This window comes from Molothrus ater, chromosome 8, assembly GCF_012460135.2.
Source record: "Molothrus ater isolate BHLD 08-10-18 breed brown headed cowbird chromosome 8, BPBGC_Mater_1.1, whole genome shotgun sequence".
Classification (NCBI taxonomy): domain Eukaryota; kingdom Metazoa; phylum Chordata; class Aves; order Passeriformes; family Icteridae; genus Molothrus; species Molothrus ater.
The window spans coordinates 35,340,576-35,366,240 of NC_050485.2; the positions used below are offsets into that span (position 1 = coordinate 35,340,576).

General features: G+C 51.2%; 1 protein-coding gene across 2 annotated transcripts; it reads left to right on the forward strand.

Annotated features, from left to right (window-relative positions):
* The first annotated feature begins 1,164 nt into the window (after positions 1-1,164).
* Positions 1,165-25,080, forward strand: PPP2R2D (protein phosphatase 2 regulatory subunit Bdelta). Of its 2 annotated transcripts, none has more exons than XM_036385773.2 (10): positions 1,165-1,298; positions 1,513-1,614; positions 11,976-12,073; positions 14,222-14,387; positions 15,421-15,533; positions 17,889-18,066; positions 19,175-19,339; positions 21,855-22,024; positions 22,096-22,187; positions 23,113-25,080. In XM_036385773.2, exons 1-10 carry the CDS (start codon positions 1,292-1,294, stop codon positions 23,390-23,392), a joined length of 1,371 nt encoding a protein of 456 aa, XP_036241666.1. In that variant the 5' UTR covers positions 1,165-1,291; the 3' UTR covers positions 23,393-25,080. The 2 variants fall into 2 exon arrangements, with proteins under 2 accessions (XP_036241666.1, XP_036241667.1); XM_036385774.2 differs by having other exon boundaries at positions 1,177-1,298; positions 1,516-1,614.
* Positions 25,081-25,665: the final 585 nt, after the last annotated feature.

Genomic DNA, 25,665 nt, shown 5'->3' on the forward strand with positions numbered 1-25,665 from the left:
CTGTCAGAGACACCAGAGCCGAGCCAGGCTTAGGAAATGCTGTCAGAGACACCAGAGCAAAGCCAGGCTTAGGAAATGCTGTCACTGAGACACCAGAGATGAGCCGGGTTTAGGAAATGCTGTCACTGAGACACCAGAGCAGAGCCAGGCTTAGGCAATGCTGTCACAGAGACACCAGAGCTGAGCCGGGTTTAGGAAATGCTGTCACTAAGACACCAGAGCTGAGCCGGGCTTAGGAAATGCTGTCACTGAGACACCAGAGCTGAGCCGGGTTTAGGAAATGCTGTCACTGAGACACCAGAGCTGAGCCGGGTTTAGGAAATGCTGTCACTGAGACACCAGAGCTGAGCCGGGCTTAGGAAATGTTGTCAGAGACACCAGAGCAGAGCCAGGCTTAGGAAATGCTGTCAGAGACACCAGAGCCGAGCCAGGCTTAGGAAATGTTGTCAAAGACACCAGAGCTGAGCCGGGTTTAGGAAATGCTGTCACTGAGAGGGTGCTCAGGCCTTGGCAGGCGCTGCCCAGGGAGGTTTGGAGTGCCCATCCCTGGAGGTGTCCAGGGAATTCCTGGAGGTCTGGGCTGGGGACAATGGGGCACAGCTGGGACTCCAGCTGATCCTGGAGGGCTTTTGCAGCCTCAGTGGCTCCGGGATTCTGTGATAAATCTGTGATAAACCCCGGAGCAGCGCTGACCCCCTGAGCCCCTGCTACCCTCCCTCCCCTCACCCGGCTCTGGCGCTCGCTGAAGGCGGAAACGAGTCAGAGGCACGTTTGGGGTTTTTTATTGCTTTTGTTGTGTTGTTTTTTTCCCTCATCACAATTAACCCTTCAGGGAGCGAGCAGAAATAAATCGGGAGGCACAGCGTTATTTCCCCGCCGTGGCGGTCCCGCCCCGTCCCTTCACGTAAAGCCGCGTTTGGAGCAGCGCGCGTGGAGCCCCCGCTGCCGCCTGGGGAGCGCCTCCACAGCACCAAGACCACTTCTTCCTCCTCCTCCTGCTGCTCATCCTCTCGCTCCGCCGCCCAGCTCGCTCCGCCGGGCCGGTGCCGCGGCCGGTACCGGTACCGGTAGTGGGGTTAGGGTTGGTACCGGTACCGGCAGCGGCCGTGCCGCGATCACCGCCCCGCTCGCTGCCCGGCCCGCCCTCCCTGAGGGGAGCCGGCGGTGACGTCACGGCCGGGCCGCCCGGCAATGGGCGCCATTTTGAAACCGCGAACCCTCCCGCGGCTCCGGGCGGCTCCGTCCCGCTCCCGGCCCCGCTCCCGGCCCCGCTCCCGCGGCTCCCCCCGCCATGGCAGGTCTGTGTCCGCGCCCCGCGCTCGGCTCCGCGTTCGCGCCGGGATGGGCCGCGGGTCGGCTCCGTGTGGCCGTGGGAGCCGGCCGCAGGCCGGGCCGCGCCGGGCGGCAGCGGCGGGTGATGCGCGAGCGCGGCGGCCCCGAGGGCTCCGGGCCGGGCTCGGCGCCGGGTCTCCTCTCTTCCCTCCTCTCTCACCGCCCTTTCTCCCTCCGCAGTAGTGGCGAGAGCTGGAGGCGACGGCGGCGGCAGCAGCAACAACGAGGTGCAGTGGTGCTTCTTGCAGGTGAAGGGGGCGATCGACGAGGACGTGGCGGAAGGTGAGGGGAGCCCCTGCGCGCTGAGCCCTCCCGGGCGGCCGCGGGGCAGCGCCGCAGCATCCCCGGCCGTGCCGGGGGGTGTGTGCCATGACTAAGCGAGCTCCCACCCGTAGAGCATCTCGGAGCAGTCACGGCGCCTTCCTCCGGGTCTTTAGTGTGAATCCCTGGGTAGTTGGGGTTGGAGGGGATCTCTGGAGATCACCCAGCCCAACCCCTGCCCAGGCAGGGCCACCTGCAGCAGGGACACAGGAACGCGGCCAGCAGGGTTTGCAATGGCTCTGCAGAGGGAGACCCCAGCCCCTCCCTGGGCAGCTGCTCCAGGGCTCTGCCCCTCCAGGGAAAGAAGTTCTTCCCCATGTTGGGGTGGAACTTGCTGTGGTTCAGCTCCTGCCAGTGCTCCTTGTCCTGGCACCGGCCTCTGACAGCCCCGGGCAGGTTTGGAGGGGTTGATGGGGTCCCCTCTCAGCCTTCCCTTCCCAGCCTGGCCGGGCCCAGCTCCCAGAGTCTCTCCTCATCTCAGAGATGCTCCATCCCAAAATGACCCCTGTGGCCTCCGCTGGACCCTCTCCAGGAGCTCCTTGGCTTTCCTGTCCTGAGGAGCCCAGAACTGGGCACAGTTCTAGGCTTAGGATAAAAGGTAACAACAGTGATACGATACAGGGAGAGGAAAAAAAGAAACACCAGTGGAGTCTGTCAGGCTTGTCAAGTTTCGCTGTGACGCACAGAGAGTGCAGCTCTGTCATTTGTGCTGCATTGAAAAGTGCAGTTTAAAGGGTTCCTGCAGCTGTGGAGAGATTTGATTCCCACTTGTTAACGTTTGAGAGCTATAAATAGGGATATTAAGCAGGGAAAAAGGGCACACCTTCACATTTCTCTGAAACTTTCCAGGCGCTTCATGTTTTGGACAGAGTAGAAAACAAGAAATGTTTTAACTGGGAAAAGTGTTTTCTGTGGAGTGCAGAAGCTGGGTGGAGTTTTGCTTGACTCTGATGAGAAAGTTCTTTTTTTGCCCCTAAATTTTCTGTGTTCTAACTGCCCAGCCTGGCAGTGCTCCTTTCTAAAGTGTGAATTAACTTGCAGGGCCATGTGTGCTCAGCTTGGGTTTGGGATTTTATTTTTGTTACTGGATGCAGTAAATATTTTTCCTTGCTGCCTGCTACGGGGAAATTGTGCTGACAGTGTTTTCATTTTCACGCCACTTGTTTGGCATTCCATTTAAAATAATGGCCATTGGAGGGATAGACTGGAAACTGCTCTAGAAACTGGGCTCACTCGTTGTTTTCTTCCTTTTTCTTCCCTCTGTATGTTTGTAGCTTGCTCTGAAGTTCCCAGAAGTCTTGTAGAAATGTATATAAGTAGCTTGTATGTTTTTTAAATATTTCTTTTTTCTCGGACCTGTCACCTGTGTGACTAAAAGTCAGTTCTCCATGAGTGAAGGATATATTCCTGGGCACATCTTGCTTCCCAGGTAACTCCTGAGCAGCCTGGATTTGCACAAGCAGGAAAGCTCCAGGAATCATTCAGCACCTGGTTTTGCAAAACTACCACTAAAGTTTCGTTTTCCTGTGGGAATACTAGAACTATTTACAGGCTTTGTGACTTCTTGATTTTTTGTTTTGATTCATGGTCTTTCCCCTCCTCTAACATTTTGCCTTGAAATTGCAATTAAATATAAAAAATGCACTATTTATTTGCTAATAACTGCCCAAATTTAATTTCCTAGTAAGAATACAAATACATGGCTAGATTTTGGGCTTCAGCTAGGGACATATTTACTCATTACCATCTTTTAAATCCTCTCTTACCAACCTGCACATCTAAACCTGTTTGATGGACAGCTGTTGCCTTGACATAGCCTTTGAATTGCACAGAAATTTTTGTGACGGTGAAAACTTGCTACTGCTGTCAATTTTTGGTCTATTTTGTGAAAAATCAGCTCTCTAGAGGAGGAGGAGGACACCATGAGTGGCTGGCCAGCCTATTCCATGCAAAGTGTTGTGCTGGATTTTCTTCGAGGTTTATTCAGGAGCTGAAACTGCTCAGCCAGGCAGCTGTACCAGAACATACTTTCTTTTACCGTGCACTTCTAACATCTATTTTATACTCCATAGTTGTTTCTCAGGTGTCTGGCTTCATCACAAACACTGGGAAAAGTGCCTGTATCAGACTGGCAGCTGGATTTTCCTAACTGGGGCATTAATACAGAAAATCACTGTCTCCTCTTTGTCTTGTCTGTGCCTTGCCTTCCTCGGTGACTAATCCCTGACCTCTGTTCAGGCTCTGTGTCAGGAAAGAGAAGGGCACTGTTCAGTCTGACCGTTTCTGAAAGACCAGGGTAATCCATCACTTATTGAATATGGATTTTGTAAAGGCTTGGATGGGACTTTTCTAGAACGGAAAAGTTTAGTTGGATTCAGGGAAGAGGACTGGAGGATAAAACAGATTGAGTAAAAGATTTAATATTAGGGATGGCAACAATCACAATTTGAAAGCAAAGGCTGTTAAAGATTGTGTTGTAATTTTGCTGTGATTTTGTTAACCACGTGACTCCAGAACTTGCACTGATTGCCCATAGAACTTGTAATTCTTGGGCTGCTTTTTTTGTAGAAAGACCTTTCTAAATAGAGAATACAAATGCTGCCAGAGACTTTATCACTTCCATGATTTTTGTGTTGAATTTGTTTTGCATGTTCAAAATTGTCCATTTTGGGAGGTTCTTTTTTGGGGGGGCAAGTAAAATGTACATTTGTTTATTAAATAATGTACAGATATGCCCAAATTCCCACGTGCCAGATGTTGTGCATCTAATCCATGACCACTTGTGGATGCAGTGCTGTATCTCCAGTTAATGATCCAAGAAATAATTTTTTTTTTTTTTTAAATTCTCCAGATAGTGACTGGTATCGATTGACTGTCCTGCCAAACTGAGGCATCCCTTGTTACCATCACTTCAGCCAACTCTCCTTCTGCTTTTGCTGCCTGCTAGGGGCTGGGTCAGACACCTCAGCAGTTTGCCAGGAAGTAGAACACAAGGAGCAAAGACAGCCACCATCTGATAAAAATATATTAGTCTGTAATCCTGAGTGCAGCTACAAGTGATTTAGAAATGTGCTTTAGAAATTGCTGTTACAAATCAGTGGTTTAAAACGTTCTCATGTGTGGTTCAGGAATTCACTTTGGCTCTTCTCCTGTTCTTAAAAGAAATTCAGGCATGGTTTTGTGCTTCAAAAAAAACTCTTGCAGTAGGGGTGCAGCTCTGAGATGTCTGGTTCAGTTGCATGAAGGGAGGTGCAGAATTGCTTGCAAGCTTTAATATTGTCTTTTTTGTGTAAGACTAGTGACTACAGAGCCACGTGCTGTTTGCTGTCACCCCAAGTCACTGGTCATGCCTGGAGGTGACACTTGTGCTGCAGAGGGGCAGAAGGTGGGCTGTAAGCTGGCCTTGGGCTGGGTTTCTCCTTGAAAGCCAGTGCTTAGGCAGGAGCAGGACCTCAGATGCCTCTTTGCCCTCCCTGAAGCCTCAGGGTTACCCAGAGCAGCTGTGGCTGCCCTTGGATCCCTGGAAGTGTCCAAGGCCAGGTTGGAGCACCTGGGACAGGGGAAGGTGTCCCTGCAAAGGCAGGGGTGGCACCGGGTGGGCTTTGGGGTCCCTTCCAGCCCACACCAGGCTGGGATTCCATCATTATATTTTGATGAAATAGGAAGCTTTGGTAAGACAGAGCTTGTGAATGGTGAAGAGTTGGAATAAGCAGTGAATATCAACTGCAGAGTTGTAAGTGGGAATGCACAGCAAAGCAATTTGGGTAGTGGGAATACAGGACTTGGTGCAAGTCTTCCTGTGTGAGCAGTGGGAGCTGCTGGATTGGTCCCTGCAGATGGGCAGGCTGTGTGCAGAGGGAAAAGCCTAATGAAAAATGACAAAACCCGCTATTTTTTTAAAGGATGGAAGGTCTGAAAACTTCAACTGAAAGAAAAATGTGATTTTCTTATCATGTTAAGACTTTTATGAACTCCTGATAGAAGTACACCCAAAACCATCACAATGAGCTACTTAGAAAAAACTAACAATAGCATGAATTAATTAAATACACTTCTAGTAGGAGAAGGCTTACTGGAATTAGTCTTCCAAAGGTTAAAAAATAATACCAAGGCAGTAGATTTGCACAAAGAGTACTGGATTATGTCACGAATCTGAGAAACAGCCTCCAGAATTTCTCATGGCTTGTGGGGAAGGCAGGGCAAGCTCTGCAGGCAGGAGAGGAGCACATCTGTGTAACTGAGCTCTGGCTTTGCTGCTCCTTGTCGTGCCGTGCTGGTCTGGCTCTCCCTGCACTGGCACAGCCAGCTCTGTGCACCCCAAACTCAGAATGCGGCTTTTTTGGGGTGGCTTTCAGAGACTGGGCTGCCAGGGTCAGGTCACGGTCTGGTTCCATTGATAGGAAACACAGACGGAGCTGCAGGAGGGGATGGCACTCAGGTCTGCCATGAGCCGGAGCTCTGGGGTGCTGTGCCCTCCCTGGGGGTGCTGTGCCCTCCCTGGGGGTGCTGTGCCCTCCCTGGGGGTGCTGTGCCCTCCCTGGGGGTGCTGTGCCCTCCCTGGGGGTGCTGTGCCATCCCTGGGGGTGCTGTGCCATCCCTGGGGGTGCTGTGCCATCCCTGGGGGTGCTGTGCCATCCCTGGGGGTGCTGGCAGCCCCTGAGCAGGGTGCTGCTGCCTGTCTCTCTGTCTGTCTGTCTGTCTGTCCGTCCGCGCTGCGCTCCCGGCAGAGCAGCCTGCGTGCCCCTCCAGGAGCCAGGTGGCTCAGCTCCAGGCATCCAGGACACCCAGGAGCTGGCAGGCTTTCCCACACGGCTCCAAACAAGATGTTTGGAGTCTGCCATGGCCTGTCAGCAGCAGCACTGACCTCAAAGAGCTTCTGCTCTTGCTTTACCTTAAATCTGTTCAAGGATTTCAATCAGTCCCAAAAGCAGAGTTATTTTGGACTAAGTTGAGCACTGCCAGGTGCCTAAAGGCAATTCAAGCCAATTTCACAAGTGAGTCGAGTATTAGGGCATAAAAAAATAGTTAGTCCTTACAAATACTTCAGGTTGGCAGAGTGTTTAGCGGTGTAAGCTGAGGGAATTTTGGTCTGAGCAAAACTATACCCCTTTGGCTTATTCTCCTGATTTCTGGTACACCTCACCCCTGTGGTAACTCTTCAAAGAAACCCTGCAAGTGGAAGTGTACAAATTGAGTATGTAAGGAGGCGTATTCTGAAAAATAGGTGATCTGAGTAACTTGGATGTGTATGTAAATCGTCAGGTGGTTATTGGCAGCTGTAAAGCTTGGCTCATGTTTCAGTAGGGTTGTGATTTCTATCAGCTGTTAGGAAACAGCACTTGAGGAGCACTGACAGCAGAGCAGTGCTGTCGGTCCCTCCCCACTGCAGGGTGGCCCCTCTGCTGCACTGGCCGTGCTGGCAGCTGCAGGGGACAGCCCTCCTTCCCCTGGAATCGAGTCAGTGACATGGGCAGGGAGGAGGGAGAGGCTGAGGGGCAGAGGTGGCTGCAATGGCAGCAGTGCCTGCCCAGCCCCAGCAGGGTGGAGCAGGGTGCTGCAGCAGCCATCCCAGCTGGAGAGCGGTCTGACTTCACACCCTGCTTCCCTCTGCTCGCCCCAGAGCCCTCAGTGCAGCTGCATAGCCACGGGAGTGTTTGGGAAGTGCAGGTACTGCACATCACTGACAAGCAGTTCTGAGGCCCTGTTGTCTGGAACTTGTTAAGCTCCAGTAGGATTTTGGTTTTTAAACATTTTTTCTATGATTTGCTCTTTAGCAGGTGCTGGTCTCTAAATTGCTTCATTTTCTTTGATAATCTCTTCCCTCTAAAGGGGCTCTCTTTTTTTGACTGATCTTATTTGCTCCTATTATATCTTTTATTTGAGGAGTCTTTCCTGAGTTGCTCTGAAGCGATGGCTCCTTGCTGTTCTCACTGCCCGTGTTTGTCACCTGTGCTCCCTCAGAATGGTCTGTTGTCCCTGTCTGCTGCAAAGAGAGTTGTGTTCCTTCTGATGTCGTGTCACGCAGTTCAGCACAGCGTTCCAGGGGGATCCCAGTGTCTGCTCTCTGAGTTGATGTAGGAGCACATCACCTGTGCTGATCCCTTCTGCACTCTGCTTGGTTCCCATGTGCTGTGGGAGACCACACAGTGCCTCCACAGCCTTGTCCAGCCACAGGAGAACTCCAGCTTTGTAGGGTAGCAGTGTTGGAGGGAAAGGTGTGTCACCTCTGAGCCTGATCACAGCCACAGAAATGTTCTCTCTGTCCCCTGACAGTCCATGCCAACCATCTGCCTGCAGCCATTTCCTCTCAAAGCAGGAGCCTCTGCAGAGGTTTCCCTGGGCCTTACAGAAGTTCCTGCTTTGGTCCCAGGATGGGCCGTGGCAAATGGAGCTGTGCATTCAGACTCCTTTCCAGGGAGCAGGACAGGAGCCAGGTTTGCAGGCAGGCATTGTTCAGGCTCTGTGCTGAAGTGGTATATTGTCCATTACATATTTGGAAAATTCTAGGTTAAAATGCCCTGGAAGCTGGAACAGCCTCCTTTTTAGGTGCTGTTAGAGAGCTGTGAGTGTTTGGTTCCATTTCACTCCGTGTCTGAGGAGTGGGTTTGTGACCAAAGGCTCTGAGCAGCTCAGGAGGATGAGAGGCACTGGTGCTGACCTTGTCTCATTAGTGTTGGTCCTGAATGCAAGCTGCAGCTGCAAATTCCTTCTCTCCTGAGTGAGCCATCAGATAATTCCATGTTTTCAGGTTTGGGTTTTCACCAGAGCAGCAATGCACAGGCAGCTTAGAGAGGAAAAGTTCACAGGAGCTAATTTTAGGCACCTGCTGTAGATGTTGTGGATCTCTTTGCATTCTCCATTACCTCAGCTGAGAGGCCGGGCGCTGATACCGGTGTCAGAAATACCCGGGATGAATCCTGGGGGGATTAAGTTAGTTTGCAGGTATAAGCTTGCTGTCATCTCCAGATCCTAACAAAAGCTGCTCTCTGCCACCCCGGCTCCCTTCACTCCCAGCAGAGCTTGCCCAGGAGGCTCTGCGGGCTGTAAACTTCCCAGAATTCTGGCAGGAGTTGTTTGTAGGGAGCTTTGCACTCAGCAGAGATGGTGAAGGGCTCAGAGCACTCCAACTGAGCTTTGGCACATCTCTCAGGGCTTACAGGGCTCTCCTGAGGCAGGCACTGGGCTCCACCACATTACTGCAGTGCTTGATTTGTGGCCTCTGATGTGTTGGGATGGTGTTTCCTACCCATGGAAGTGATCAGTGCTCCTAAATTTGGGGGTACAGAATCACAGTGTAGTTGCCAGCAATCCTTTTAACACACCAGCTGTGAAAACAGCTCAGAGTTTCTCCTCTGGATGCAGTGTAACCAAGTTGGAACTCATTTCCAGAAATGAGGCTAAACATGAATTTTTCTTGTCTGGAAAGAAATATTGCTAGCCTTGTATGTTACTGTGAAGTCCCAGGGATTGCTGCCCTCCCTGGCTACAGGAGGAGGATTTGCATGGGTGCAAGTCCCAGCCCCACAGGGACAGAACTGGAGGGACAGCTGGACAAACCTCTGTTTCTAAAAAAGCAGTACCTGAGAAGAGCCTTGGGGTGCTGTCCATGAGCAAATATCAGACTGGTTTGGCTTTGCTCACCCTTCCCCACATTCCATTGGGACTTACTCCACTGGCATGGAGAAGAGGCTGAAAGTAAGGCGGGGGATAAGACTGGGCCTTGGATACCTGAGAAGCAGTTATGACCTCTAATAAAAAATCCTAGAAATCCCAGAGTTAGTGCAGTGATGAAGAGCCTGCAGAGGTTTGCTTTGTTCTTTTCTAAAAGTTTTAAGGTGACTTGGAAGTGAAGAGCAAATGTAGGTGGGTGAAGTGTTGAGCAGAGCAGGAATGGTTTGGAATTCATTCTGTGCTTTACTTGGAGTCTTGGAATATTTTTTTTTTTCTTTCACCTGCTTAGAGGTGGTAGAGTGCTGAGGATAGTGGGTGGAATGATTTGGGGGATTGATCTGCTTCAATTAAACGTGCCTGTAGGGAAAACTTTATAATTCATACATTTATGGATAAAACAAGTACAGGACTATTAAAGCAGGTATTTGCTCATATTCCAAATTTTGTAACTTAGAAAATATTTGAAGGAAGCGTCTCTATTTTTGTCCTGCTGTGCCCCCCAGTTCCCTGTTCCCTAGAGCATGTTGGTGACAGACTATTTCAGTGCATCTTCTTTCCCCTCCTCTCCCTGCATTTCTTGTCTCAAGCCATGGAGTTTGGGTAGTGTCTGTGTTTTGGTGCGTTTCCACCCAGGATTCTGCTTGTCTGGGTAGCACTGCTGGGACATAATGGCTGTGTCAGCAGCTGGCTTGGGCATTTTTGAGAAACAAAAATGGTACACGGATTATTTTGAGCAAATAATTGTGTGAATACTCCAGTAGAAAATGGGATAAGCTAATAATAACTTCTTCTTTTTCTAAAATAAAATGGAAAAGTAGCTTTTGTGACTTTGAAAGAATTATATGTGCTAAGGAGGAATTTATTCCTGCTGTTGTTCCTGAGTCTCCAAGGGTAAAAGGGATCCTTGCTAGAAGGGCTTGCAGGTGGGGGTAGTAGTGGAATATTAGTTTTGCTACTAATAAACTGCCATAACTCAAGGTCTTCTTCCTATCTGAGTACTGAAAATGTCATAAAATTCTCAGTGAAGTCACTTCACTGATTGCTTACCTTCTCAGTTTGTTTTTTTTTCCTTGGTTTCCTGCTTCTCCAGGGTGTCTTCTAAAATCCCTGTGTATAATTAATAATAACTGATAATTGACTAGTAATTCCCTTTAAAGAAAGGTGACTATAAAACTGGATGTGTCCAAAAGCTGGTTAGTAATGTGATATTGAAGACTGGCATAAATCTGGCATATAATGTGTGGAAAGATTATATTTACTCATTTCTTTAGTTGTTCTAAATATTTTTAATCCAGAAGGTAAATCATTATCTCTCCATACTAGGCAAAAACTTTAAAGGGCATCATTGATAAAATATGAAAAATGAATTTATGTTGAGAAAACTGGTTAGTGTTTCTAATCTCCTTCCTCATGAGAGTGGGGCATTATTGAAAGGAATTTCAAAGATAGCACATCAAGATCAATACAGGAAAGGAGTTTCCAGGGAGTCTCCAATTGCACACTCTGGAACTAATTGATATGATACACTTCAAACCTCAGAATTTTGCTATCTGCATCATAAATGCAATATTTGATGTGAGCAGGAGCAGTGTTTGCTGAGTGCTTTGTCGGGTTTGTTACCATCTGCCCCAGCCCCGGGACAGACATTTCCAGCTCCTTATCTCCTCTCCCCTTGGCTGGGGTTGTTCAGTGGCAATCATTTCTTTATTGCCACCTCCCAGAGGGGCTGGGGCTGCTCTGGGGGTAAGCACTGGCCTTTCTCCAGCCCCAGGGCACTGCAGCTCCTGAGGGCTTTTCCTTTGCTCTCCTGCTTCCACGTGTCCTCGCTGATGCTTCTGCAGGGAGCTGCTTCAGGAAGCTCAACTGAAGAATTTTGTTTCTATTTTGCACCTTTGGCCGAGCAGAGCTGCCTGTTCCAGGCTCTTAAAGGAATGAACTCCCTGAGTGCTTGGCTTGGGAAGGCAGGAGTGCCTCAGCCTCACCTGGATCAGGGCACGCTGCAGGTGGGAGCAGGATGTACACACCTGGCAGGATGCACACCCTGGGGTGGGATCCCTGGGGTGGGGAGCTCAGGGCAGGGATATCCCCAGGGACACTGCAGTGGTACTGCCCAGGGCAGGGATATCCCCATGGACACTGCCCAGGGCAGGGATATTCCCATGGACACTGCCCAGGGCAGGGATATCCCCATGGATACTGCCCAGGGCAGGGATATCCCCATGGATAAAGCTCAGGGCAGGGATATCCCCATGGACACTGCCCAGGGCAGGGATATCCCCATGGACAAAGCTCAGGGGCAGCACACACACCTTGGGGAGCCCAAGGCAGGGATATCCCCATGGATAAAGCTCTGGATAAAGCTCAGGGCAGGGATATCCCCATGGACACTGCCCACAGGCAGCACATACACCTTGGGTTCCTAAGCCAGCGTACTTCTGGTGACTAAAGGTCTGCACTGAGGAATGAGTAAGTGTTTTGGCTTGTCAGTAAAAGTGTGTCAGGCTTTGAAACGTGGCTGCATTTGGGGATGTAAATGAAGAATTTTGTCATTGCATTAATATAAGTTGTAATGCTTTTTTTATGCTCAAGTCTTGGAACTCCTTGATTGCTTTCCACATTACAGTGCTGGTTTATTTCTGTTCTCTTTACAGCTGATATAATTTCAACAGTTGAATTTAATTACACTGGTGATCTTCTTGCAACAGGAGACAAAGGTGGCAGAGTGGTTATATTTCAAAGGGAACAAGAGGTCAGTGACTCAAAAAACAAAAGTGTTGTTACTACACTGTTCTTGTGTTGCACAGTCTCACTTCATCTGTTCATGCCCCGATATTTAAATGGAGAGTTTTCTCAGAAAACCCCAAGTTAGACACGTTTGTAAGTATCTGCCCTGTGCTGTACTTGGTAAGTTGGATTCATGAGGGTTCCCCTCCCTCCTTGCAAAAAAAAAGTCCCCAAAATCCAAGTGAGCTCTTTATCTGTACCTGGTGTCCTCAGTGTCGCTTTGCAGAATTTGGACTTTCTCCTGAATTTTTCCACTGGGTCAAGCTGACCCGAGATAAATCACAATGCTTTGGGAGAGAATGTGAAAGAAGTTCAGGAAATAAGCTGCAAGAACTACAGGATAAGGTAGTTAAAAATTGTTTGAGGATTTAAAACCAGTGGAAACAGCCACTTCTCCAGAAACACTTGAGCATTTCCCATCAGAGAGTGGGAGCACTGTCACTCCTGCACTTCCACAGCTCCTCTTCATGAGTTCAGCTGTATGACAGTGCTGTAATGTCCTTGTGTGTTCATCCTGAGCTGGGATATCCCGAGCAGCAGTGGGGATGGGGAACGTCCACCAAGTGCTGAAAAGTATTTGTCATGTCTGGGAGGAATCTGGGATTGTGTTCTTTAAAAAGTCAGTATTCCACATGGCAGTTCTCACCAAAGTGTCTCCATATTCTGTCCTTTGAGGAGTTGGAGGGAACTTGAGGGTTTGAGCATTCTCCTGGGTCAGAAATACCAGAATTAATAATGGAATTTTAATTCAGCTTGTCTGTACATGAATATTACAGATCTTTGGGTGCTGTGGGATTTGTCCAGCAGAACCCCTCTGTTCTCCTTGTGGGGCTGAGATGATGCTCTATTAATGAGCACCTGGCCAGTGTTTTGCATTTGTGCTCCCTGTGCTGCTGGTGCCAGCCTGTCCCACAGGTGCCCGTGTGGCTGCTCTGGGAGGCTCTGGAGCAGTGAGGTGCCAGCAGTGCTGCAGTGTTACCTGCCTGCACCCACACGGCTCTGGGCTCATCCATCATTTACTGGGGTGGCCAGAGATAAGGTCACAGGTGCCTCAGGCACATCCTGAACTTCTCAGGATCTTGGACTTGCCTGATCTGGAGGGGACTATTATGGGCTGGCTCTCAGTTGTTCTGTAAGGCAAAACCTGCCTGTCACGGCACTTCCTCAGAGAGGGGAAAAACAAACCCCAGGTCACACTGTTCACACAGGAGTATTCAGCTGTCTCCTTGGGAACACATGGAAACACACATGGAAACTGAGGCAAGAGTTGGGAATGAGGGACGTTTCTTTTGTCGTGTGCAAAACTGCAGGAAGGAATCTAAAATAAGTGTATAATGTTGGAACCTTAAAATAATTACCATATTTTTTACCCAGTTTGGATTTAAGATGCAGTTCACTAGGTCAGTGACAGTTTATGGTGGTTATACAGTTCCCCAGACACTTGGGATTTGGGAAGGCACCCTGGAATGCTCTGCAGCATGCCCTGGGCTCATAGGACTTGACTTCACTTGCAAGCAGCAATTACTGCAGCCAAACGTGTGAGTAGAGAGGGAAAGCACCAGTGCCAAGGCAGCTCACCCTGAGTGCAGGGAACTTCTGGATGGGGGCAGGTGAGAGGAGCCTGCCCACAATTCTTACAAGTCAATGACGTGTAGGGAGTAAAATCATGTAAAGTCTGAGAGTTCAGTGAGAGTGTGGAAACTCCACAGCTGTGAGACACTGCAGGGCAAACTGCACCCCTGGGGCTGTTCTGCACCACCAACCACTGACACCAACTTACTCACAAAGCCTGATAACAGGCTGCCTCAAATCTGATCATGCAAATCTGGGGAACCTTGCTCTCTGTTCCTTGCTCCCACACCCACCACATGAGAATAGCAAAGCCTGAAGGGTGCACAGATGTTTCTACACAAACCTGCATTTCTAAAGAGGAAGGGCTGTGTGCACTGTATTGATGCTAAACTGGGTACAATATCACAGACTGAAGATTCAGAATCCAAGAGCTGTTGTAAAAGCTGACGTTCTGATTGACAGTTTCTAGTGGTTGTTTTGTGCAGGCCATTTCTGAGGGACCCAGTGCCACCAGCCTCAAGAAATGCTCTTTTTCTTGCAGACTAAAAGCCGTCCTCTCTCTCGGGGAGAATACAATGTTTACAGTACCTTCCAGAGTCATGAGCCTGAGTTTGACTACTTGAAAAGTCTAGAAATTGAGGAAAAAATTAATAAAATTAGGTGGTTACCACAACAGAATGCTGCTCACTTCCTGCTGTCTACAAATGGTAAGGGCCCTTTATTTTGCACAAAGAACTTTGTCTTTGGAATATTGTCTCACCTGTCATACACTTGGGGTTTTTTTCTGACATATTTTGGGGTTGTTTTAATGTCTTCTCTAATTACATGCAAAATATGTCTTGATTGTAATGTTGGCTCTGTGAATATTGGGTCTGTTTAATTTTGGTGCATCATGGAGCATCTGTAAATGAAATTGTAGAACTGGGTACATGGGTTAGTGGGAACAGTTACACTCATGTCTTAAAGGTATTTTCCAACCTAAACTATTCTGTGGAAAAACCTTGCTCTTATTATCAGAGGAATACATTGTTTTAACAGTTTAGATCACTTTGTGAGGTTGTGGTGAAATTCTAAAAGCAGGAGTGACTTCTGTCTGCTGGTCTGTGCAATTAAAACAATTTCCTCTGATAGAAGTGTTAATAAAGCATTCTTTAAACGATGTCATCTGAAATGCTCTCCAGGAGTTTGGGGAGGAGAGGTTTGGCTCCAGTTAGCCAAGGCTCTCACCATTGGGTGAGACAAGTGTGCACTCACTGCCTGCACTTGGAGCACTTCTCTGGGAACACCTGGAAGTGCATTCCTTAGGAGACACTGGGGCAAACCCTGATCTCTGCCTTTGGCTGGCTCTGAGCAGGTGCCTGGGACAAACCTGGTTTCCTTTAGGACTGGTAGTATGAGGGCTTCATGTGTTTGTTGGGTTTGGTCCCTAGCAGTGGTCTCCTAATGTAATTCAGCAAATCATCCAGGCTTAGTGGAGAATTTGGGTAATTGGTTTGTGAAACTCTCCCCAGGCAGTGGCCTTTGGGTGAGTGGGAGGCACAGGGCCTTACTGCTCAGACACAAATTGGGATCTTACTCAAACTGCACCTCACCTTGTGGGTAAAGAACTCGGCCAGGGTCGCTCTGCTGCAGGCAGGGGAAATGCAGACAGGTCACTCATGTCCACTCTGCTGAGTCCATATTTACTGATTTCATTTTGTATTCCATCCATTCTCAAGCATGTGAATTTTCTGGTTTTAGATAAAACTATTAAACTATGGAAAATAAGTGAAAGGGATAAACGAGCTGAAGGTTATAATTTAAAAGATGAAGATGGAAGACTTAGGGAGCCTTGCCGAGTCACAGAACTACGGGTACGTCTGCTCTTTGACTTCATGTATCTCTCTGCATGCTCCTCTCTCTCTCTGTGCTACCAAACTGAAATGTGCAAATCAAAAATGGTGTTTGTGTCAGGCTCACTGAAACCTTCAGAAAAAAATGGAGACACTTCATATTATTCTTATATATAAAAACTATTAAAAAAAAGTTCCTCTGGGAAACTTGGGGAAAACTTTCATCATTATTATACTGTATTTCTAAGAGGATGACTCAAAAATTGGAATAGGATATTCTGATATTCTGTGGCTGGATGAATGTTTCTGTGTTTGTTAAAGCAAGTTCCAGGCATTTGTGTAACCTAATGTGCACTGCAATAGTCTTGGATGTGCTGTAGTGGTAAGGTTAGTGCTCCAAACTTGGGATCATTTGGAGCAGGAGCCTTAGAAATGAAAGGTGGGGTTGGGGTTTTTCCTGGGGTTTCATGTTGTTCCACCATCAGCAGGAGCAGAACTGAGGCTCTCGATGCTCTCAAAGCCCCCCTCCATGGTAGAGACTTCAGCTGGAGGCATTTCTTGGGGTTTGTCTTGCTTTTGCCAAAGCTGAATGTTGAGCAGAAGCTTTGGGTGTACAAAATGCATTGGGAAAAGATTTCCACTGCCTCAGTGTGTGCAAGCCAGGGTTGGATTGAGTGTTCCATGAGAGCAGCTACATCCCTTAGGATCCAGTGGTAGGAGGAGGTCCTAGTGGAGTTTTGGGTTCTGTAGCCTTGCCCTGCTGGAGCAGGCACCAGCTGGGGCTCTGGAGGGGCACTTTGGGGGCCTTAAGGCTCTGTCCTGCATGGGGGGAGCAGCAGCAGCAGCACCTCTCCTGTCAGTCCCTGCACCTGCTGCTGCTCTGGGCTGCAGCCCTTGCAGGCACTGCAGCCTGGGAGAAGGGCTGATGGGTGAGCCAAATCTGAACAAGAGCTGGCTGGAGGAAAAACCTCACCTGGGGGTACCTTCATGTGTTAAAATGCTCAGGGTTTGGAGAGCCAGAGTGTACCAGGAGCTCTGGGGCTCCCTTGGCAGGTTTTGTTACAGAAACACAGTGCCCATGGTCATGGGGACGTGTCCATGGAGGAGAAGCAGCACTTTACACAGAGACCATGGCATTCCCAAGTCCCGTTCCTGATCTTTCCTATTAGTGCACCTGTGCTGTCACAGCCAGGGTGAGAGCACTCTGCTGAGATAGGACAGTGGCCTGATAAAAATTAATGGATTAATTGTAGTCGTTAGCTGGTGTAAACAGGCTGGGAGATACTAACCAGGAAGGCAAGGCAGGTAGGCAGCTCTGGGCTGGGTCAGTCCTTGTTCCAGGAAGACAGGTTACCTTAGGCACCCCTGAGCTCAGCTGGCTGTGGGAGCAGAGCATCCAGGTGTGCCTGAATTCCTGCTGACTGTTGATGAGCAAATTGGGAATTTTCTTGGAGACTGTTCTGGCCAGTTTCCTGAGCACCCCTCCAAGGTCTGGGGACATTTCTAAGGGTTTGTTTACAAGCACAGCCCATGTGTGTTGGGTGAGGCACCAAGGGCTGGCTTTGACTGGGAGGTTTCCTGTTGGCAGTGTCCAAAGTCAGCATCCATGTGCTCTCTCTGTATTTTTTGTGCTCAGTGGATTTCAGAAGTGTTTAGTCACCGAATCAATACAGAAATCTGTGCAGTGCAATTAATGAATTGCCATCAAACAAGCTGTGGGGTTCAGGGCTCAGTGTTGGCGCCAGTTCTGTTTAAGGTCTTTATTGATGATCTGGCCGAGGAGATGGAGGGCAGCCGCTGAGTTGACAAGAGGATGGAACATTGATGAGTGGGATGTGCATCTGCTGGAGGGCAGGAAGCTCTGCAGGGGAAACTGGACAGGCTGGATTCATGGGCCAGGCCAGAGGGGTAGAGTCCCCATACCTGGAGAGGTTTCACAGCTCTCTGTGGCACTTGGGGACAGGGGATGGTGGTGGCCTCAGCAGTGCTGGGGGAATGGACACAATCCAGAGGGTCTTTCCTAGGATAGTGACCCTGTGCTGGGTGATGTGTGGGGGTCAGCAGTCACTCTGTGCTGGGTGATGAGTGGGGGTCAGCAGTCACTCTGTGCTGGGTGATGTGTAGGGGTCAGCAGTCACTCTGTGCTGGGTGATGAGTGGGGGTCAGCAGTCACTCTGTGCTGGGTGATGTGTGGGGGTCAGCAGTCACTCTGTGGGGGTCAGCAGTCACTCTGTGCTGGGTGATGAGTGGGGGTCAGCAGTCACTCTGTGGGGGTCAGCAGTGACTCTGTGCTGGGTAATGTGTAGGGGTCAGCAGTCACTCTGTGGGGGTCAGCAGTCACTCTGTGCCCAGCCCCTGTGCTCTGTGCCCGCTCAGGTGCCAACGCTGAAGCCCATGGACCTGATGGTGGAGGCCAGCCCACGCAGGACCTTCGCCAATGCCCACACCTACCACATCAACTCCATCTCTGTCAACAGCGACTACGCCACGTACCTGTCTGCCGACGACCTGCGCATCAACCTCTGGCACCTGGAGGTCACCAACAGGAGCTTCAGTATCCTTCGGTGCCCTCTGCACAGCAGGTGCAGCTCAGCTGCCTGTATTTAAGAGAATCACTTCACTGGTACTAATTAGAGTGGGTGTTTGAAGCCAGGGCTTAAAAGAGAATTTCTGAAGTCTGGAGGTGTAATGCAGTGAAAGCAGGCTTCGGGATGCTCAGTCTTTGCTGAGGGCAAGCATGCCTCCAGTGGAAAACTGTCAGTAGAAACATCAGAGAGGGTTTGATTTCTAAGGAGAAATTCAGGAATTGTGGGAGCATCCCTAACTTGTGGAGTTCAGTCAGCTTAAATAAGAGTTGTTGGATATGAACAGAAGATCCTTTGTTACTGTGGATACTTCTTTCAAAGCTTGTGGTCTCTTAACCAAGTGACACTTCTCTTGAAACCAAATCTCAATATTGTTTCATGTCAAATGATACCATTAACTGCAGAAGTAATTTTCAGATCTTTCTGCAAACCTATGCAACTAAAACTAACAGAGTGCTTTACATTGACAAACCTGCAGTAAAATAAAAGTTGCAGGAGTACAGGTCAGTTTCTAAAGTTTTAGGTCAGATTTTCCAATGCTTTAGGTAAAGAGATGAGGCTTATTTGCTGTGGAATAGGAAGCATTAAGAAGGAGGTTTAGGGAGGCTTGCTGGACTTTGATTCTTGTGAGATATTCTTTCATTCCAGGAGTCTGAAACTGCCCAGCATCTGTGGATTTGAGATAAGAAAGCTGGAGAAGCACTTTTTAAAAGAGCATGTAATGACAGACCAAAGGGGATTGGCTCCCCAGAGGCAGGGTTAGATGGGATGTTGGGCAGGAATTGTTCCCTGGCAGGGTGGGCAGCCCTGGCACAGGTGCCCAGAGCAGCTGGGGCTGCCCCTGCATCCCTGGCAGTGCCCGAGGCCAGGCTGGACACTGGGGCTGGGAGCAATCTGGTCCCTCCCAACCCAGAGCATTCTGGGATGACTGTGACCTGTCAAATCCAGAGTTCTGCAGGCTGTCCCCCACTCTTGTACCTTACCCAGGGTGGAAAGGTTGTTAAGCTCCGTCACTGATGAGCTGCCGGAGGGAGGGGCTCGGTGTGAAGCGTTGCAGGCCTTGACCAGCTGTGGCAGACATCGTGGACATCAAGCCAGCCAACATGGAGGAGCTGACGGAGGTGATCACGGCGGCCGAGTTCCACCCGCACCACTGCAACGTGTTCGTGTACAGCAGCAGCAAGGGCACCATCCGCCTGTGCGACATGCGCTCCTCGGCGCTGTGCGACCAGCACTCCAAGTGTGAGTGCCCGCCCTCCTGCCTGCCTGCCTTCCTGCCTGCCTTCCTGCCCTCCTTCCTGCCTGCCTTCCTTCCTGCCTTCCTGCCCGCCTGCCTTCCTTCCTTCCTGCCCGCCTGCCTTCCTGCCTGCCTGCCTGCCTGCCTTCCTGCCTTCCTGCCTTCCTGCCTTCCTGCCTGCCTGCCTGCCTTCCTGCCCGCCTGCCTTCCTGCCTGCCTGCCTGCCTGCCTGCCTGCCTGCCTGCCTTCCTGCCTTCCTGCCTTCCTGCCTTCCTGCCTTCCTGCCTGCCTGCCTTCCTGCCTGCCTTCCTGCCTTCCTGCCTGCCTGCCTGCCTGCCTGCCTTCCTTCCTGCCTTCCTGCCTGCCTGCCTGCCTTCCTGCCTTCCTGCCTTCCTGCCTGCCTGCCTGCCTTCCTGCCTTCCTGCCTGCCTTCCTGCCTGCCTGCCTGCCTGCCTGCCTGCCTGCCTTCCTTCCTGCCTTCCTGCCTGCCTGCCTGCCTTCCTGCCTTCCTGCCTGCCTGCCTGCCTTCCTGCCCGCCTTCCTGCCCGCCTGCCTTCCTGCCTTCCTGCCCGCCTGCCTTCCTGCCCGCCTGCCTTCCTTCCTGCCTGCCTTCCTTCCTTCCTGCCTGCCTTCCTGCCTGCCTTCCTGCCTGCCTGCCTGCCTGCCTGCCTTCCTGCCCGCCTGCCTGCGTTCCTGCCTTCCTTCCTGCCTTCCTTCCTGCCTTCCTTCCTGCCTTCCTGCCCGCCTTCCTGCCCGCCTGCCTTCCTGCCTTCCTGCCCGCCTGCCTTCCTGCCTTCCTGCCCGCCTGCCTTCCTTCCTGCCTGCCTTCCTGCCTGCCTGCCTGCCTGCCTGCCTTCCTGCCCGCCTGCCTGCCTTCCTGCCTTCCTTCCTGCCTTCCTTCCTGCCTTCCTGCCTGCCTGCCTTCCTGCCCGCCTTCCTGCCCGCCTTCCTGCCCGCCTGCCTTCCTGCCTTCCTTCCTGCCTGCCTTCCTGCCTGCCTGCCTTCCTGCCTTCCTTCCTGCCTGCCTTCCTGCCTGCCTTCCTGCCTGCCCGCCTTCCTGCCTGCCTTCCTGCCTGCCTGCCTGCCTTCCTGCCTGCCTGCCTTCCTTCCTTCCTGCCTGCCCGCTCTCCTTCCTCCCTTCTTTCCTTCCTGCCCGCCCGCCTTCCCTCCCTTCCTTCCCTCCCTCCCACCTTCCTCTTCTCCAGCCACGGGGTACCCGACCTCCCTGGGGAGCTCCAGGGCAGCAGTGCTGGGCAGTGCTGGGCAGTCCCAGTTGCCTTGTTGTAGCCACCCCTGGGCACAGGTGTAGCGTGAGGCACCACCTACCTGGCTGCTGTTTGCCCGTTTGTGCCTCATAAACTGATGGGGACGAGTGCTTTGGGCACAGTGAGGCCTGTCTGCTGGCCACACTCAGGCTGGCTGCCTCGAGGTATCTGCTCTCCCCATGCCAGTTCAGGGCAGCTCTTGCACCTCTGTGCATTGCAAACTGGGCTGCTGCTGCCAGAATCCCTGTCCCCTGTGACCAGTGCAGCTGCTAGGGTAGGATAGGATAGGCTGAATCCCTAGGAATATGTCCTGGAAGTTTCCAGGGATGCAGGGTGGCTGCTCCCCTGGCTGCTGAGCCACCAAAGCACGAGCAGGGGAGGAAAGAAAGCTTTGCTGTGGGAGCCATGGGGATCCTGCCTGGGCCTTGCACGCAGCCACGTGTTCCTGTTCCCTGCTGGCAGAGCTGAGCTCTAGCATTGCCCAGCCCTGGGGGTGCCTGCCACACAGACACTTCAGGCCAGCTTCCTGCAGTGCAGAGAGGGCTTTCCTGGCGCTAGAAGGAAATACTTGTGCAATGGGAAGTGACTAATGCAAGGCCACCCCACTGATCTGGTTCAGTGTTGCATTAAATCACTTAAAAGCACTTCATTTTTAACTGCTTGTGACTGAATCACATCCTGCAACAAGGGGTCTTTCAAAAATGAGTGAGATCTGGCTAGCCTGGGTCAGGAATCTCTGATTTCAGAGGTTGACTTGTGGATTTAAACAGCACATGTGTTGATCTGCTCCCTAAAGTCACACAAACTGTGTTGCAAATGTAGCTGCTCACATTTCAGGGTTTGTTTAGTACAGCTGTGGTTCAGAGCTAAGGAAAAGTACATGGTCCAGTGGTCTCCTGGTGTTGGGGTCCCTGCTGTTCCCACCTGCTGCTGTTGTGGCTGATGTGTAGATCAGGTGTGATGGTTACAGTACCCACTGCAGTTTGCTGCTCTGGTTGGTCCCCAAGACCTGTGAGTTGTGGTTTGCTGGTGCTGTGCTCTGATTGAATGTTGGAGATGGACATCTGGCACTCTGGTGACCTAGAGCACAACAGTGCTAAAAAGCTAAAAAAGAGATTATTTCTGAGAAGTGTCTAACAGCAACTTTCTTCATAAAGAAACTAGTCACCGATTTAAAATTCTCCAGTACTGAAAACATGGAGGCCGTGTAAGAGCCGGCGTTGGTTTCACGTGGAACTGTGTGTTCTCTCTGCAGTTTTTGAGGAACCTGAAGATCCTAGCAGCAGATCATTTTTTTCAGAAATAATATCCTCGATATCTGATGTGAAATTCAGCCACAGCGGGCGATACATGATGACAAGAGACTACCTGTCTGTCAAGGTGTGGGACCTCAACATGGAGAACAGGCCCGTGGAGACCTACCAGGTAGAGCACCCCGCGTGCCGAGCTGTCCCTCCCGTCCCCGTGCCCGTGTCCAACGCGTGTCCCTTCCCCAGGTGCACGAGTACCTGCGCAGCAAGCTGTGCTCCCTCTACGAGAACGACTGCATCTTCGACAAGTTCGAGTGCTGCTGGAACGGCTCCGACAGGTGAGGGGCGAGGGGCTCGGCCTGGCCAGGGCCAGGGCTGCCAACGGCTCCTGGTCACCAGGGGGAGGGCACAAAGCCCTGCAGTGGGCAGGGCACACCAACAGCATTGCCAGGGCTGTTCCTGCCCTGTGCCCAGCTGAGCCCAGCAGAGGCACCAGCACACGAGGGACCTGCAGCTGCTGGAGAGAATCCAGAGGAGGCACTAAATGATCAGAGGATGGAGCAGCTCTGCTGGCAGGAAGGGCAGGGAGAGGCTATTCAGGCTCTTCCTGAAAGGCTGTTCACCTGGAGAGGAGAAGCTCCAGGGTGGCCTCACACTACCTGAAGGAGCCAAGAAACTGGAGAGTATTTACAGGGGCCTGGAGTGCTGGGACACAGGGAATGGCTCCCCCTGCCAGAGGGCAGGGCTGGATGGGAGATTGGGAATTGGGAATTGTTCCCTGGCAGGGTGGGCAGCCCTGGCACAGGTGCCCAGAGCAGCTGGGGCTGCCCCTGCATCCCTGGCAGGTTGGACACTGGGGCTGGGAGCACCTGGGACAGTGGGAGGTGTCCCTGCCATGGCAGGGGTGGCACTGGGTGGCATTTGGGGTCCCTTCCAATCCAGACCTGACTTCTGTTGACAAGGGACAAAGGGATAGAGGAGCACCAGGAAAACCTGCTTTGCTCACGTGCAGCTGAAAAAAAGTGTCACTGCAGCTGAGTGCCAATGGCAGGAGGGGACAGCAGGGAGCACGTGCTGAAAGTGAAGTGGTGCACTGGAAGCAGTGCCCAAGCCCCAGAGGAACGGAGCAGATGTCCAGTGGAGAGGAGAGCAATGGAATGCCATGGCCTGGTGATGAGCATGGCCTGACAGTCACGTGTAGGACTGAGAGGAGGGGGTGGATTTTATTTCTTACAAGATGTGCCTTCCTTTTCCTTGAACCAGTACAATCATGACTGGATCTTACAACAACTTCTTCCGGACGTTTGAGCGGAGCACGCTCCGGGACACCACCCTGGAGGCCTCCCGGGAGAGCAGCAAGCCTCGTGCCATCCTAAAGCCGCGCAAAGTGTGCACCACTGGCAAGAGGAAGAAGGACGAAATTACCGTTGACAGTCTGGACTTCAACAAGAAGATTCTGCACACAGCATGGCACCCCACGGAGAACATCATCGCTGTAGCTGCCACCAATAACTTGTATTTATTCCAGGAAAAGGTTAACTAAGGATGGCTGCCCGCGGACAGAGTCTCGTCTCACATAGTTCAGCTCAGTTGTTTATCTGTAACAGAAGGCCTTGTTGTCCTATCAGTGAGGAACATTGATGCACTTACTTCCCTTGAGCTATCGGAGAGCATCTGGCCTGGCTTTGAGTTCCTGGCGTGCTTCTGCCTTCGGTGGGGTGGGAGCATCCACGCGCCTTTCGGGGAGGACCCTCCGAGGCAGAATTGGTGGACAGTGCTCAATGAGGCCAACACTCAAAACAAATGTATTTATTGATGTCTGAGCCTTCCTTTCCAGTTTATAGACCAAAAAATTTAACACCTGAGAAGAAAAGGTTGTCATAAAAGTGTAATTTCTCTCTCTCGCTCTCTGCTGTAATATTTGGGCCTTTCAGAACATTTCTCGTGCTTGATGCCTGTCCATTCCTCCTCGGGCCCGGGCCGGGGCCTGACCTCAGAGCACAGTGGCAGGGCTTGAGCTGGGGTCTAGGCAGGTGTCCATGGCTATTTACTCACCAACTGTACCTATAACCACACCTTCTGGTGGAAACCACTTAATAAATAACAGCCTATCAAACATGTTCTTAGAGCTGGAGGGATGTATTCAGTCTTCTTTTTGTATTGCATGTCCTGAGCTGGTGCAGAACAGTTCTGGTGGCACCTCTGACAGGGTTTGCCCCAAAACACCGAGTTTTTGGCAGACTAATACAAACTTTTTTGTGTAGTATTTCAGATTCTGAATTTAGAGTTTCCATGGCATTGTCATAGAGTTGGAGTTGCACTGGATTTGTTGTCAGAGGCTCTGTGTGTGCCAAGTAGGAGATGGAAAGGGTCCTAGAAACATCCACAGCCTTAACCAAGTGTCGGCCTTGCACGGAGGGAACCAAAACATCGACACCTTCTCTGCTCTGAGGATAAACGTGCAGCTTCCTGGTGCATCTCACCCTCAGCCAGAGACAGACCTGACGTGCGTTAATGGTTTTTAACCTTTTTAGTATTTGTCACAAAGGGAACAGTTTATTTTAAGTATTTGGCGTAAAATCTTGCATTTCCCACTGCAGTTCCAGAGCCACTCCGGGCTGTGCTGCAGCAGGGCCGGGCTGGGCTGCCCAGGGTGAGCCCCAGCTGGCGGGACAGCAGCTGCTGGAGCTCTCTTGCTCACTTGTTTTAAGCCTTAGGTACTGTTTCTTTCTTTGTTCTTTTTTTCTTCCAAAGAGGCCTAAATGACATCCCCCTCCCCCGGATGAGCCCGGGGCCGTGTCCAGCAGCCCCCAGCAGCCAGAGGCTGCGCTCTGCCAGGTGCCTGCAGCCTGGGAACTCCTTCCCAGAGCCCCAAGCTTTCCCCCAGCCAGCCCCAAGTGTGGTTACACTCCGTTTTCCCTGGAACAAGGGCTTGTTCCAGTCCCAAGAGCAAACCGTGGCCGTCCCGCCCCTCCCGGCACCGCCCCCGAGCCGCTGGGTCCCAGGAAGGTGGGAAGGACAAAGCCTGAGGTTCTCCCGGGAAAGGCTCGGTCCAGCCAGTCCTGTCCTGTAGTTGGTTGTGACACTTTGGAACTCTGGAGATGTGGAACTGGGGGGTCGCTGAAGCGTTGATCCAGCCGCGTTCCCAACGCCTGCTCGAGCCGATCCGTGGGGTTGTACATAATTGTTCAGTTCTTTTGACCAAAAAGTTTAATAAATTTTAAATGTTTACCTGGCCGTGCTCCCTGTGTTTTGCAACGTTTCCTTCTGTGTGGGAGGGAATTGGCTGGATGGGCCAGCCCAGGGTGGGTGTTTCCAGTTGGGATTGGTTGGAGTAGCCAGGGCTGCTGGTTGTGGATCTGCTTTTTCAGCAAATACAAGTGGAATTTCCATAAAAAGGATGTGGTGGAGTCTCCTTTTCTACAGCCCTGTTTGCTCGTACCACTTACAATTAGCTTCTGACTATTCTCATGGAATTTTTATCCTTTTATCTAAAACCAGATTTTAGTGTCAAGTTTGGTAAAACTGCTGCCTAGTGGAGCACCCCGGTCTAGTGCAAGGTTTTACCATCATGGCAAGGGGTGGGACTGGATGGGGCAGTGCTGGGTGGGCTTTCAGCTCCCTCCCAACCCCAACCCTTCTGGGACTGCTCCTGCCCCAGGGCTTTGGGCAGGCCCACGGGGAAGCAGCAGAGGGAGCTTCACCCAGCCCCTGCAGGCCAAGGCCGTGGGCTCAGCCCCTGGTGCTGTCGTGCCATGAAACTGGGATTGACGTCCCAGCAGTGAGGAGCGGGTGAGCACGAACATTGCAGTACCT